Source organism: Sprattus sprattus (assembly GCF_963457725.1).
Source record: "Sprattus sprattus genome assembly, chromosome: 4".
In the NCBI taxonomy this organism is placed as follows: Eukaryota; Metazoa; Chordata; class Actinopteri; order Clupeiformes; family Clupeidae; genus Sprattus; species Sprattus sprattus.
The window spans coordinates 26958745-26974786 of record NC_137923.1 but is presented as its reverse complement, the minus strand read 5'-3'; the positions used below and the strand labels follow the sequence as shown (position 1 = coordinate 26974786).

At 42.7% G+C, this 16042-nt stretch overlaps 1 protein-coding gene across 1 annotated transcript in view; it reads right to left on the bottom strand.

Moving 5' to 3' along the window:
* Positions 1-16042, bottom strand: part of LOC308363283 (receptor-type tyrosine-protein phosphatase mu-like) — a gene marked incomplete at both ends in the record, with an annotated part of 177696 nt that overhangs the window by 64517 nt on the left and 97137 nt on the right. Inside the window, 4 exons of the mRNA XM_080836087.1 lie at positions 8254-8389; positions 10234-10308; positions 10765-10801; positions 12774-13047. Coding sequence (XP_080692213.1) covers positions 8254-8389; positions 10234-10308; positions 10765-10801; positions 12774-13047 — 522 coding nt within the window. The remainder of the gene's footprint in view (positions 1-8253; positions 8390-10233; positions 10309-10764; positions 10802-12773; positions 13048-16042) is intronic.

Genomic DNA, 16042 nt, shown 5'->3' with positions numbered 1-16042 from the left:
TCGCTTGGATCTTTGCAGGGTCAGGCCTGAGGCCATGTTCAGTGAAGATGTGTCCAACATAGCTGACCTCCTTCAACTGGAACTTGCATTTTTGCGGGTTCAGCCTCAGCCGGACTTTGCGCGCCCTGTCTAGCACTTTTCGCAGATTCTCATCATGCTCATTGAGGTCTCTTCCACCAACAATGATGTCATCGACGATGATGGCGCATGGGAGGCCTGCAAATATCTGCTCCATTGATCTCTGAAACACTTCAGAGGCAGCATTGATACCATATGGCATCCTAAGGTAGCGAAAACGCCCAAATGGGCTGGCAAAAGTTGTGAGAAAAGAGGAATCTTTGTCCAGTTTGATTTGCCAAAATGAACTCTTAGCGTCAAGCACTGAAAACACAGTTGCACCTGCCATCTGGGCAGCCACTTCCTCAACAGTGCGCATTGGGTGATGGGGACGCATTATTGCTTCATTTAAGTCTCTTGGGTCAATGCATACCCGGATCTTGTCAGTGTCTTTATTGTGTGTGGAGACCATTGAGGACACCCATTCTGTGGGCTCAGAGATGGGTGTGATGACTCCTTGTTTACCATGGTTTGTAACTCCGCCTTTACCTTGTCCATCATGGCTACTGGGATGCGGCGAGGCGGCCGGACGACAGGTGTGACACTCGGGTCCAGCTTCACGTGGTAGGTGACTGGGTGTGACCCCAGTTTATCACTGAACAAGTCAGCATAGTCCTCAAACCAGTTGTGCAGTGGGCTTTGTCCCTCTTTCAGATCCACGTGAAATACCTCATCCTTCAGAGTCATCAGATTCATTCTTAAGCAGTCCGGCAGCCCTAGAAGTGGTTGGACGTTCCTTTTGACCACGTGGAATTGTAGGCTGTAGACTCTGTTATTGCTCAATTGACATTTTAGCAGCACAGTCCCTTCAGTGTTAATGACAGTACCTCCATATGCTACCAGCTTCACCCTCCTGCTGCTTTTCGTTTTTTCGCCATTTCTCACCTGCTCTAGAACATCCAAAGGGATGACATTACACTTTGCACCCGTATCAACTTTAAGTTTGAGTGTCTTCCTGTTGACAGTAACACAGCAGTTCAGTTCTTCTTTGTTATTCTTGTCATTCAATGCACATATTTCACTGCTATCTAGTGACAGCCCATCTATGTCATCTATGTCAAGATGGCGGACGGAGACATGCATGCATGTAGACTGGCAGGTGCTACGCGTTGTTGCTGTTTGTCTAAACCATCTAAATCCAAACTTCCAACAAAAATCCAATCTCTACATCACTGGATCACAGTTCCATACGTTGTTGCGCTGTTGTTGCTGTCTGTGCAACATCGATTTAACAAAGAAAACACCTGTGTTGGCAGTAGCCAGCACCTGCTGTACTCTAAATTCAACACCAATGGATACACAAAGGTGTCTTCCACATCGCGTGAAATGCCATCTAACCCACGCCATGGACTCGTTCAACTCACTCTACTATTACTCCTTGCTGGTGATATAGAACGCAATCCCGGACCGCAACCAACAGCGAAAACACAAACTGGCGTCCTTCCTTGTTTACAACTCTTCTCAACAACCTTCTCGTAGCCAATGCTAGGCCCGGACTACCACTGCCATACACCCCCCTGGCGCTGCCATGGCTGCCCCTGGTCGCTTTTCGATCAATGGCCTGTCCCTACTCACCTCCTCTGCTACCGCGGTTACCGGTTGCTTGGTTGGGGGCCTTTGTTGGCGGCTGTTCAACGGAGTCGCCTCGGATGGCGTCGTCGGTGCCCACCGGCCCAGGGCTGCGGGCTGTGGTGGAGTCTTCTGAGGTGGCGTTGGCCACTGCAACCCCGGAACGTCCACAGCTGAGGGCTATGTCTAGCCCAACAACTCCAGTGACAGTGATAAGGAGGTCATCTCGTTGCCAGAGCGGAATATTAACATCTCCAGTGGTGAGTCCCGAAACATCGGATCGTCATGGTACAGCTCAAACATTGACTATGCATTTAACAAGACCAAGGAATCCCGTGATAAAAAAACACCGCATCACAAAGTTTTTCCAAACGCTCAACCAGGCGCGAACTGTGTGGGATCCTCGATGCAAAGCTAAAGGGTTGTTTGGTGGACATTTAAATATTCGGAGTATGGCAAACAAACGTGAACAATTGGAGAACCTACTTGTAAATTCTAATATCGATTTTATTGGTTTTTCAGAGACTTGGTTAACTCGATCCTCCCCGGAGGCCCTTGTTGCCATGCCAGGATATGATGTTTTTAGGAAAGACAGAGATCATGGGAGGGGTGGGGGAGTTTTAATGTATGTGAAAAGTACTATTGAATGCAAACAAATTCAATGGAATACGGAAAATGATATTGAATGTGTTGGTGTCAACATCTCAATTTCAACTGAAATGGCATTTACTTTAATCTGTCTATATCGAAAACCCTCAGCAAAGCTTGAATTTTATGATCAGTTAAAAAACCTCCTTCATAGTTTGGATTTCAACAAAGAGATTATATTGATGGGGGATTTTAATGTCAACTGGAGTGATAAGGGTGGAAGAAAAAAGCTTAAAAACATTACTGACTATTTCAATCTTACACAGTTAATTGAACAACCCACAAGAATAACTAATCGGTCTGAAACCAAAATAGACTTATTATTCACAAATAGACCTGAAAGAATGACGAAGACCCTTAATCTAATGACAGGTCTATCAGACCATAATATCATTCTCTTTGCCAGGAAGTTAAAAAAACATCGTCTTAATTCCTCAGCCACACCTGTATGTAAATGTGAATCAGTTCCAATTAGTCAACAGGGCAACCTTGGGGTAGCACTGAGAGAGATTGAATGGGACGGGGTCCTCTCAAATGGAGACCTGGAGAGTGACTGTGACCAATTCACCTCAACAATTAAAAAAGTAATGGGGCCCTACCTGAGAAAGCGGAACCAAAAGAAAAGCAGAGACACACTGCCCTGGCTTAATGAAGAGTGTAGGAAGATTATGAAGGAAAGAGATCAACTACTGAAGCAATCTTTAAAATCAGGTCTTACAATAGACCGACAAAAATTTACCTCATCAAGAAACAAAGTAATAAAAAGGCTAAGACAAGCTAAAGCCAACTTCTTCATTAGCACTATTGAAGAGGCAAGAGGAAATGGGAAGAAGATATGGCAAACCATCAACAAATTGATTGGCAGAAAACAGAATCTCAACTATAAAAAACTACAGTTGAAAATTAACACTGAACTAGTCACAGATCCAGCAATCATATCTACAAAACTGAACACCCTCTTTCTCGACTCTGTTTATGAAATAACCCAACTTTTTAATTCACCTAGGTACCCCACTTGCCCCATTAATAATGCACAGCCAGTTTTCCACCTACAACAAATAACCGAAACAGAAGTATCAAATACCATCAGTGGCTTAAAAAATTCTAAGGCCATGGATATCTATGGCCTTGATGCTAATTTCTTAAAAAGGCACAAAGAGACTCTTGTACAGCCTGTGACATATCTGATTAATCAGTCCTTAAGACAATCCATTGTACCATCAGCATGGAAGATGGCTCTCGTCACACCCATTTTTAAATCAGGTGAAAAGTCAGATATGGCCAACTATCGGCCAATCAGTATCCTGCCTGTTGTTTCTAAAGTAGTCGAAAAATGGGTAGCTAAATTACTGATTAAACATCTCAATAAAAGCAATAATTCCCTCCACCCCATGCAATTTGGGTTTAGGTCCCATCACTCAACAGAAACAGCCAATTGTTTGTTTTTGGAAAAGGTTAAAGGCTACCTAGATAGTAGTTCTTATGTTGGTGCTGTCTTCCTGGACCTAAAGCGAGCTTTTGATACTGTTAATCATGAAGTTCTTTTATCTAAACTAACACATTTTAATTTCTCTGAGCAAGCTCTCAACTGGATGAAATCATACCTGTCCAGTAGAAAGCAATGTGTTCGTATTAATGATTCAAAGTCCCCACTCTGTGAATGTCCAGTAGGGGTCCCCCAAGGCTCCATACTTGGTCCAATTCTATTTACACTTTATATAAATGATCTGCCAGAGGCATGTACAAATGTTGACATTCAGATGTATGCAGATGATGCTGTAATCTTTACACATGCTAAAAACTACCAAGAGATAGCATCCACACTTACATCTGCAATGGCTCACATTGATGACTGGCTCACTAAGTCATGTCTCTACCTTAACACCAAAAAAACTGTCTGTATGGCGTTTACCAAACAAAATATGAAGGTGTCACATTCTAATGTGTTCCTGAGGGGACAGGAGCTTGATTTTGTTAACGAATTCAAGTATCTAGGAGTCACATATGACTCCACCTTAACATTCAAAAGTCATGTAAAAAAAGTGGCAAATAAAGTTAAATTCAATTTGCAAAATTTTAAACAAGTTAGGCCATTTCTTGACACCAAAGCTTCCAAGCTGTTTTTATATACTATGATCTTTTCTCATATTGAGTACTGTTTTATAAACTGGTCATTAACTAGTATGACCACCCTTAAAATCATCGAGTCCCTATTTAAGAAAGCCATAAAAACCTTTGATAAAAAGGCATTGTCATATCATCATTGCGATATCTTAGAGAGACACACATTTTTAAGCTTTGATAATTTCAAACATTTCAAGTATGCTTGTTTGGTTTACAAAGTGCTGCACAATCTTGCCCCTCCTCCGCTGCATGACTTTTTCCAAAGATTTGGAAGCGGAGGTAGTACAAGGGCCTCTGTAAAAGGGGACTGTGTGATACCATTCAGACGCACCACTTTTGGACAAAACGCACTGTCAGTAATAGGAGGTAAAATTTGGAATAGTCTACCACTCCCAATAAGAGAGTGCCCTTCATTTAACACCTTCAAAACTCACTTAAAACAGTGGCTCCTAGACAATCAGAGATGCACTCACCTCTAAACTGCCACAATTCATCACCCATATTCTATCCCCGAAATGTATGAATGATGAATGATGTCCTTGTCATCATGTTTTACTGTTCTGTTTTTTTGTTAATCATGTCCTTGTCATCATGTATTTCTGTTCTGTTTATCTGTTGTTTATATGTACGTCACCATTTTGTGTTTAAGTGTAAAGTGTATGAGTGCTTTCTGACTGCTGGCTGTCTCCAAGTTTGTCCTATGTCACCTGCCTAGGGACTGCAGATGGAAAGTAGTTATTTTTACTAACTCTGGCATATTTACATGGTGTTTTATATACAATGTTCATGAATATGCATGGTCCCTATCAAATAAACCAATAAACAATAAACAATAAACAATGTCAAATGACTCAGAATCCTCACTGTTGCTGTCAGAGTTGGTCTGGGCTATCTGATGTACAGACTTGTGCTGTTTACCCCTAGCACTGAGTGCAGCTCGACAGTGATTCCGGAAATGGTTTGGTTTGTTGCAGTAATGGCATTGCTTACCATATGCGAGGCACAGTTCTTTTTTCGCTGGATGCTCATTACCACAGTTCCTGCAGTTGATTATGTTTTCAGCGGCACATGGATATTTCTGTTGCTTATGAGCAGGCTTGTATCTTCTCCTGTCCTGGTGTATAGCATCCACGCTCATTGAAGAACTGCGCGGGGTAGCAGCTAACATTTTGGTGCGTTGCTCAGTTAGCTCGTTAATCTGGCATATTTGAAAGGCTTTTGCTAACGTTAGCTCACAGTCTCTTAGGAGTATCTTTCGCACGCTATCGGAGCTGATGCCACATACTAGCCTATCTTTGATAAAATCATCTAGCAGGGCTCCAAAATCACATGTCCTCGCTTTATTTCTTAGTGCACTTAAATATGACTCAATTGTCTCACCAGGTTTTTGGTTCCTTGTGTTGAACAAATGTCTCTCCATTGTAATGTTCGTCTGTGGGTTGCAAAGCTCTCTGAACTTGCGTATCAAACATTCGGGATCCTCCCGTAATTCCGCTGGGCGAACCACATCGCCATTCTCGGCTAGTTGGGCTGGAGCATAGGTGAAAGTACGTTCTCTCTCGATAGCCTCACTTCCCGCTAGATTGAGGAGTATGTAGGCTTTTGTTCGGTCTGGTTTATCGCTGTGGGCTGCAGCTATGAAGATGTTGTACTCTTGCTCGAATACTCGCCAGTTTTCCGCAATTCTGTCGTCGAACACCAGCGGGTCTGGACGACGAAATCCGTCAGCCATGTTTTAACGGTCGTGCTCACCTAACACCGTTCGACAAGCATCAAATGTTGACGCTCTAACTACGGAACACGTTTTGCTAACTATGTACAGTACGATATAATGTTTTACTTCTGACACCATGTAGCAAGTATCAAACAGAGGCTCTCTTTATGTACTTTTATTAACCAGCATTGTGCTACTCAGTTAAACCATCTGCAATGCTATTTCGTAATCCCACAATCCACCGGGGGGCATCACGTTCACGTAATACAAACTCAACATAACATGTAACATTCTACAATATCCATTGATATCCTCAGTTTAAATAACGGGTTAACATGACAACGCGTACGTTTGCCCGTTAACACATGCCTTCCAATAATTAATACCGTTACGATACTTATCTAAGCTTGTCCTTCTAGAAATAATTGTAGCTTTCAATCATCTTTGTGTGTTTTGTTTTTGTCGTGGTAATTTCACGTGTCAGATGAGGAAGAAAAGTATTAACAGTCTGAGTAATGTAACCAAATCTAGACTCATTGATTAACACAACCTTTGGAGGAATAATAATAATAATAAATCATTTTATTTTTAACGCACTTTTCATTCAAAGGAATCTCACCCCATAATGTCACTTGGAGCCTATTTTAAGACTTCTCCAAGCTAAATATAACACACTAGACCCTTTCACAATAAACACGCAAACAAACAAACAAAAACAGAACAACAAAGATACCCTCATATGTCTAAACGTCAGTGGAGCCAAAATATAATGGTTGAGCTTGGTTGCTTGCTAAAATATATTGGTTGAAAACAAAAAGGTGTATTCAGTGTCACTGCAAATGGTTACACTGGAAGGCTGGCAGATTCATCCTACAAGCTGCATTCAACGTTGTACTGAACACAGAAAACACAGTACTATACAGATTTTGTTCTCAGATATCAGTCTGTGAGGCCCCTCAACAACATATGCGCACTCGGCCACTGCAGTTGCTTGTGCTTGATGGCTGCAACAGAGCAAGCACACTCTCGCAGTTCGTTCACGAAATGTATTCTAGTTACATTCATTATTCATTGTTCAGCCTCCAACCAGAGCCCCACTGACTGGAGGTCAGTGCAGAGAAGAGAGCAACCTTTGAAACCTTTTATGTATGGCCGTCAGCGAGTCGAAAAACACTCCACCACCTTACCAAAGTCCTTCATACACACAAGTGTGTGTGTGTCCACGTGTGCTGACAAACACACACATACATAAACTTCCCACTACTTCACATAAGCCCTTCATACACACACACACACACACACACACACAAACAAACAAACAAACAAACAAACAAACACACACACACACACACACACACACACACACACACACACACACACACACACACACACACACACACACACACACACACACACACACACACACACATCCGCACACAAACTCTCTGACTCACTGAAGAGATGTTTCTCAGAAAAGAGGTGGTTAGGTGGGGTGAGTGTGTGGTCCTGTGGAGCATCTGGACTTTCATAGAGATGCTGCTGATGCTGCTTATGTCAGGTATGTAACTATTCCTTATCTAGCCTACAACTAACATTTCCATCCTCACATTCCACAGACTTGGTGGCCTTTTTCACAAATATATAGGCTAATGTAGACACTGAACAGTCATTTAAAATCTCTGAGGTATCTACGGAAACTCCTTAAAAGTGCAGGTAAAACTTTAATCACAGCCATGTTCCACAACCTAGTTCCACACTCTTAGCCCACATTCAATTTGATTTATGAATGCAAAGAAGGGTTGAAAACACAATTATGCAAACAAAATGTATAGTAGTAGTATTGTTTGCTGTTTTTGAAATTGCACAACACAACTATATTTAACAAACGTTCCTGTATAGCTCTTACATTGTTTTGAATCATTAAATCTTTAGATTTTAGTTGAAACGTGGCCTTTGGTTAAGAATCCAAAGTCCAAATGGACATTGAGGTTTAGGTTTATAGAACACTAAATGCTCCGAGCCAACATTCATTTCTACCCCTTCTCTCTCTCCCTCCATCTGCAGGCGTGTACTGGCCTTACCTTTTCTTCATGAGGAGCACCACACCGAGGAAGATGATGACGAAGAGCAGGATCCCGGCGATGACCCCAGCGATCTTAACCGTGTGGTCAGTCTGCTTCTCTGGTTCCACAGCGTCTGGCTTATGGGTGGCCGCACCTGTATGTAACCCAGGAGTCAGGGGTCAAAGGTGAAATGTCATGCAGAGTTATATTATTCTGAAGTCCTACTGTTCATCACCAGCAAGATGAAGGGACTGTTGCAGTCATAATGGTTCTAAACACACAATAGTTTATAACCCCTCTATTTTAACAGTCTTTGCATCCCCAATCTGCAGTCATTTGTCCTGTTGTGTAATGCTCAACATTTGGAGTTGCAAATCATAATTCTGGCTTTCGCTGGAATTTGTTATCTGGTTAATTTTCTGACAGAAATGAGATAATCAGTCTGGATGATTGGACTCTGTCCAGTCCTTGTCCAGGCCTGGATGCTGCTGTGGTCCATGCTGAGCTGAGACTGCTACTGTTATCTGCTACGTCCCTATCAAGTGAGCCCCCTTTTTGGCCATCACGGCAGAGACCAGTGATTGGCCAGTGACGGCACTGGTAATATTCACATATTGTTATATGTTTAGCATACTGTATTGTATATTTATTTTGTATATTTAGTAAGGTTATTTTGGTTATTATTACGTGTAAATTAAGTTTAGAGTACTTGTACAGAGTGTATGTCATGTTATGTTATGTTATACTACGTTATGTTATGTTATGTTATGTTATGTTATGGTAGGTTGTTGTGAGGTGCCTTGTCCTAAGAATTTCAGTGCCCAGTCTGATCCTGTGTCATTTTTGTGCATCTGAAAATAAAAGACTTGTTACTTGTAACACACTGTGAACCAGATAACCGAGAACAATGTCACTATAATTACATGCCCAACACACGGCTCAAGACACTCCTGAGGGGTTCTCACTGCTGATAAGTCTATCTCCCTCTCTCTCTTTTTGCCCCTCTCCAGTGGCAAAGATACCTCCAGATACCTTACAGATACCTGTAAGTGCATCTAGCTCCCATGACGACAGACGTCTGTGATGACAAATGGAGAGATGGAATCAGCCGGCCCTCCCCTGACCAGTCTAGACTGAGATGTGTCTGTGTGCTTCTCTGAGAGTGTGTGTGGATGTGTTTCTTAATATGTGCGTGTTTGTGTGTGTGTGTGTGTCTGAGAATGTGTGTGTTTTTATGTGTGTGTGTGTGTGTATTTGGGTGTGTGGGTGTGTGTGTTTCTGAGTGAGTGTGTGTTTGTGTGTGTGTTTCTGATTAAGTGTGTGTCTGTGTGTTTGCTTTTCGAGAGCTGGAATAGCCTTGAGTGAACCACCAAGCTTGCCCTCCCCAAGGATATGAGACCCCCTGCAATTTCACCGTCCAATACACAATACATTCCATCGAAAAATTCCTGGCTGCGCTGTGTGGGTCTGTTTCAATGTGTGTGTGATAACAGTATGGATTAGTATGTCTTCCTGTAGGTTTTATTTTGTACATGTGTCAGTGTTTTCTCATCCGTCACTTACTGTAAGTCTGTGTCTGTGGTGCTGTTTGGAGAGAGATTACTAGTCTGACTTGTCAGTGCTCACTGTCCACTTTGTTACGGCTCCACTGGTCTGTTAACAGACTGTCACACAACATGTGCTCACTCCCTTAATTGTATCGTTTTCAGTATGCTTTCTAAGGGTTGTCCACTGCAGATGTTGACACTGTGGCACATATGTGAAGGGAGCGAGGGCGAGTGAAAGAGACAACATGGCAAGATGTGGGGAAAAGAGAAGGCTCGAAACACAGTTTGAGTTCAAACTACCACACAAACACACACACACACACACACACACACACACACACACAGAAATAGTACATGCAGGTAGCCTGGAAGATTAATGCTGGATCTGTAAGGAGACAAACCCCATACAGAGAGGCTGTTGAGTGAGCATATGAGTGTGTGAGTATCTGACCTGTTAGCTGGTTGTCACCGGCAGCAGGAGCCACACGCAGATATGGAGTAGTGAGCTGAGTCAGCAGGATAGCAGCTGAGAAGAAGAGAAAGAGAAAAAGAGAGAAAGAGAGAAACAGAAAAAGAGTGAGAGAACAGGCTTTGTTTAAGAGAAGAACTTAACAGAAGCGGAAAAGGTTAGCAGCTACTCTTTTTCATTGGTTAATGAGTTAATGGAGGGCCTGGATGTCTCTGGAACAGGTGTGGTCCTGATCTAGGACACATCCGCTTTAAAGATATTTACAAACACACAAGATGGTCAGTGGGAATTAGGTCAGTTTACTGCAAGTGTCCAGTGCTTGTAACAATTTTGCGCTGGCACCGCAGATCTGGCTTAACTGTTAGTTAACTTTGGCACAGGATGGGATGAGATTCCAATTTGCTCTGACTCTGACTCTAGTTGAAACAAATGGCAGGTGTGAGGGGGCAGACATAGATAGAGCGGGGCTGTGGATTATGTTTCTGTGGTTGTGTAGGGAGAAGTTGCTCCTACCTTTGGTGGCAACTCGCACACAGTCTATTTTTGTCTCCTGTGTGAAAGAGAAGGAGGGAAGAAAAGGGGAAAATGAGTCCCTGGCAGTTTAGATTTACAAAAGCAGAAAAAAAAAACACACTCACACACACTCACATACACGCACGCATTCAATCTCTGAGTGCAGAGCTCGAGAGTGCGATCAATCAGCTGCATATGCAAGTAAAAATGTTGAATGCAATTGTGAACAAATATGTAGTAGCACTGGTGCAATTTACTTCTAACAATGTTTATACCAATATTTATTTATTGTTATAATTCATAATTATTATTATGTATAAATATATTCTACAATGTCGAAACAGCACTGGCACAAATTCAACATAAGAAAACGACAACTCCCAAACTACAAACACAACACACAAACACAATTGGCCACCTTAAGTGGCTTACATATGTCAAATTCAAGGGCGCGTGAAAAAATATAAGCCGAACAAATTCACCCACTGTTAAATCCACTGTTAGCAGGCAAGTGGCCATGAAAACTCAGGAAGCTGTTCAGCAATTGATGTCCTGAAAAATGTCAGGCGGACAGACTCAAGCCTGAATCTAGTAGTCTGACGTATGCTCCATATGATAGAAATATAAAACTAAACATAAACTATACACATAAAAATACAACAAACTTGAAATAACTTCATACTATGGATACTATGTGACTGATGTTGTGGCCCTGCTTCTAAATTTCGACTTGGTCGCACAACTTGATCACAAACCCAGTCTACCCCGGAGGTCCATCTGGCCCTTGGTTTAGTAGACTGTACTGGTAGGTTCATTATCAGTCCATTTTAAAGCACTGATATGTTACAACATATTTTATATGTTTTGTTGTATTTGTATTGCTTGGTAAAGTTTGTAAAATAATGCCCTGTGCATTAACTGTTATAAACTGTTTTAAGGCATTTACATCAACACGTTAAATACCATCTTGTCCATCTTACAACAATTCAATTATTTATATTTTTTTTTATAAGGTGCCAAAACAATACAATTGTCTCAAGGGCGCTTTACAGAGCCAAGGGCATGAATCCCCCATAGAGCAAGCACAATGGTGACAGGAGCAAGAATAAACCCCCTGTTAACAGGATCATGTGCAGTACATGTACTGCATGTGTTTGAGAGTAAATAGCAGTGTGTTGTATTTCTCCACTGCCTGAGGTGGGACTTGTAAAGCCGAGGCGTAGGCGGACTGGGGTTGTCAGGATGTGTGTTTGCTGCTCCTGCTCACCCGCACATTATGGTGCATTAAGAGGTGCTGTCATGTTTCTAATGAATAACTCGACCCTGAAAGTAATGTGTGGGAGGAAGGCTTTTCTCCTGCTTCATTAGCAAATGTTAAAACAGGAAATTTCACATAAATGAAGAGCTCAGTTAAGTCGAAGGAAGTTGATGTGAAAGAGTGTGTGTCTTTTTGTGCAGAGAATGCTCTAAAAGTGGGTAGTGGGAAGCCTGTCATTATGATCTCTCTACACACTGGCACAAAGGTAGAGAGCCTGGGCAAATATGCTCAAATGAGAGGAAAAACACATTAAAGCACAAGTGACAGACTGCTTTTTTGTTGTTGTTTGTGTGTGTGTGTGTGTGTGTGTGTGTGTGTGCGTGTGTGTGTGTGCGTATGTGTGAAAGACAAAGAGAGTGTGAGAGTGTTTCTGTTTAATGTTTTCTCTCCCTAATGATGGTCAAATAGGTATAGCACTGTGAGTGTATGTGTGAGAGAGAGAGAGACAGGGAGAGACAGATAGTGTATGTGTATGTGTGTGTGTGAGAGAGAAAGAGAGACAGAGTGCAAGAGAGAGAGAGAGAGAGAGACTGTGTGTGAGTGAGAGAGAAACAGAGATAGAGAGAGAGAGAGAGTGTGTGTGTCTGTGTGTGTGTGTGTGTGTATGTGTGTCTGTGTGTGTGTGTGTGTGTGTGTGTGTGTGTGTGTGTGTGTGTGTGTGTGTGTGGTTGTATGTCGTGCTGAAACCCACCCCGTTGGCAGTGCTGACTGCCTGGTAGTAAATACTGTAGCTCTTGTGGGGCAGCAGCGGTGCGTTCCAGAAGCCGCTGTATGTCTTGTTGTCGCCCACGACGAAGGAGCGGGGGCTCTGCAGCTGGCTGGCAGGGAACTGGGCACTGAAGTAGTAGTGCGAGCCCGGCTGACTGGCATTGAGGAAGTGCACAGGCAGCGGGTAGCAGCGGAGAATCTCAGCAGCCCCGCGGCTCCGCCGAGGACGCTCCTCCTCCACCACCACCTGATACACACTGAGAGCGGGGGAGAGGGAATGAGAAGGAGAGAGAGAGGGGGAGAGGAAGAGAGTGAAAGAGGGTGAGGGAGAGAGAGAGGGAGAGAGAGGAAGAGGAATAGAGTGAAAGAGGGAGAGGGAGAGAGAGGGAGAGAGAGGGGGAAGAGGAAGAAAATAAAAGATGGTGAGGGAAAGAGTGAAAGAGAAAGAGAGAGAGAGGGGAGAGACAAAAAGGACAGTGGCATATGAGTACAGAGGACAGTTCTATGAGAGAAATAAAAGCGAGGGCAGCTCAGGATGGAGGAACATAATAAACATGTTTATGTCAAAATTCCCCCTTTATAGAAGGCGGAGCTTTTAAAACATTAAACATGACACAAACTATATCCCTGTGAATTTGTACCAATATGTAGTTCATTATATGTACGGTATATATACTGTATGTAGTTTATTTCATATTTATACTATATGTAGTGTATATAATATTTGAAGAGTCATTAAATAGAGCAGTAGAGCACATATAATAGAGAGGCCCTGCCCAGTCATCAGGGCCAGACTGGTTCCTTCCCCAGCTGCTCTCTGGGTGATGGATTAGAAACAGCAGCCAGGCCCACAGGCCCCCTGCAGCGCCAGGTGCCACTCAGACAGATGAGCTCTTCTGTTCTGTTCTGTTCTCTTCTGCTGCAGCTCTCTGGAATGGGAACATAATGGCCCACAGCATCTATCAGCTTGTCCGTCCCCTCTAGGGGTCCTGACTGCAACGAGCGCTGCTGCTGAGACTGTCTGAGGGTTCCTTTCATCGCTTACATGAACACTCCAGTCTATCATTCCATTGAAGCACACAAACAGAGACACACATACAGATTACTCTTCACTTTTTGTTACTTTCTCTTAAGTCTGTTTCCTGTTTATCTTCTCCAGCTATGCTACATTCATACACGTGCTATACTGATTATTTGCTTGCTAATAAATCAAAGACTTAAAGGTCATATTTCTACTATAATTGGAATGCCCTCATCAGATCAGCCTCTTTGTTTGTTAATGTGTATGTGTGCGTGTGTGTGTGTATGTGTGTGTGTGTGTGTGTGTGTGTGTGTGTGTTAGTGCTTGTGTGAAGAGAAGAAGGACCCTCTCTACCAACACACACTCATACAAAACATTAATATCAGCACAGACCATGTGACAGAAAAAGTGGGCACCATGCATATGTTAGCATAACCACAAACACACACACACACACACACGCACAAACACACTCACACACACACACGCACACACACACACACACACACACACACACACACCCACACACACACACACACATGCACATACCAAGACTTTCATTTCTTGTGGGCTTGAGTGCAGGAGCTCATGTTGACTAATGCTGATCTGACCTTTGGGCTGGCTAATCTGTAATAAGTTGGGAGTTTGTCTAGTGTGTTTGCTCGGATGGAAAAGGTTATCGTTGAATATAAAGTGTGTGGGTATATCAGCACAGGACTTAATGAGGCCACTGGATACTGTAGCCTCACCAAGGAACCCAACTGGCCTTTGCCTTTGCCACTCTACTGCTCTCCATTTCTCTCTTTACAAAACATCAGCAGAGTAGACACAGACACATATGCTATGCAAAGACAAGCACAATAGTCTTCAGTTTATCTTATGGTTACATTTTACATTAGGAGAAAAAAAAACGTAAAGATCTTGTACATGCTATTCATTTATTAGCATATATGCTATTCATTTACTACCATAAGAGAGCAGATGTGAAGTAGTACAGCTAATACTCAAGGAAGTAGTAAAGATAAGGAAACTCCAGGTAGTAGTACACCTAAGGAAACCCCAGGGAGAAGTACAGCTAATTATACTCTAGTGAGTAATACAGCTAACAAAACTCCAGGTAGTAGTACACCTAAGGAAACTCCAGGGAGTAATACAGCTAAGGATACTCCAATGAGTAGTAGAGCTAAGGATACTCCAGGGAGCAGTACAGCTAAGGATACTACAGGGAGTAGTACAGCTAAGGATACTCCAGTGAGTATTACAGCTAATACTTCAGGGAAAGTACAGGTACTGAAGAGCAGGGACATTAGCCCTGGCTACCCAGCAGTGGCGGGTACAATTGTGAAGTGGAGGGTGAAATTGGGTAGTGGCGGGTGAATTTGATCAACCTACCTGCCACAGTGTTGGGTAAACAAAGCCGGCATAGCAAACACAATTGACGCGATTGAAATGTTCTCTGAAAATGCATCCTGACCAATCAGGGTAAGGTTCAGGCCACTAAACATAATTTGATTGGATATGGAATTCAAAGCCTGAGAAGTCAATTGGTCAATGTGGATTTACATCACAGGTGTAAAGGCAACGACTGATGTCAGTAGGCCTGGTTACCGGCACTCAGGTAACCGAACTAAAAGTAAAAAGGTAATTTAATGAAGTAATTAGATGACTGTTTAGTTTTCGATGAGAGTAGAGAGTTTGAAGTGGATTTATTGGTTTCACACAGAGCTAGTTGTAGCCACTCAGTGAAAATCTACAGTAGTCACTTTCCTTACTTTTTCTTCTTCACTGAATTTATTATTGAAGCTGGTGCTCCGATGAGCAGGCTTCAAGTCTTTACTAGCCATCTATAAATCATTAATAACCACTGTTTGCCCTTAGTGCCATTCAAGCTGTGCTTACTCTTCTGTGATCACATTTTAATAGGGTGAACCTTCTTTAAAATGCATGCGTGTGTGTGTGTGTGTGTGTGTGTGTGTGTGTGTGTGTGTGTGTGTGTGTGTGTGTGTGTGTGTGTGTGTGTGTGTGTGTGTGTGTGTGTGTGTGTGTGTGTGTGTGTGTGTGTGTGTTGTGTTTGTGTTTGTGTTTGTGTTTGTGTGTGTGTGTGTGTGTGTGTTAACCCTCTGGAGGCTGAGACCTGTCAGACACTTTTGAGGTAGTCTGGCATGCCTTGACATGTTTTATGTATTTTACTTATTTAAATAACATTGATCCGAAAGTGCTTCATAATATGC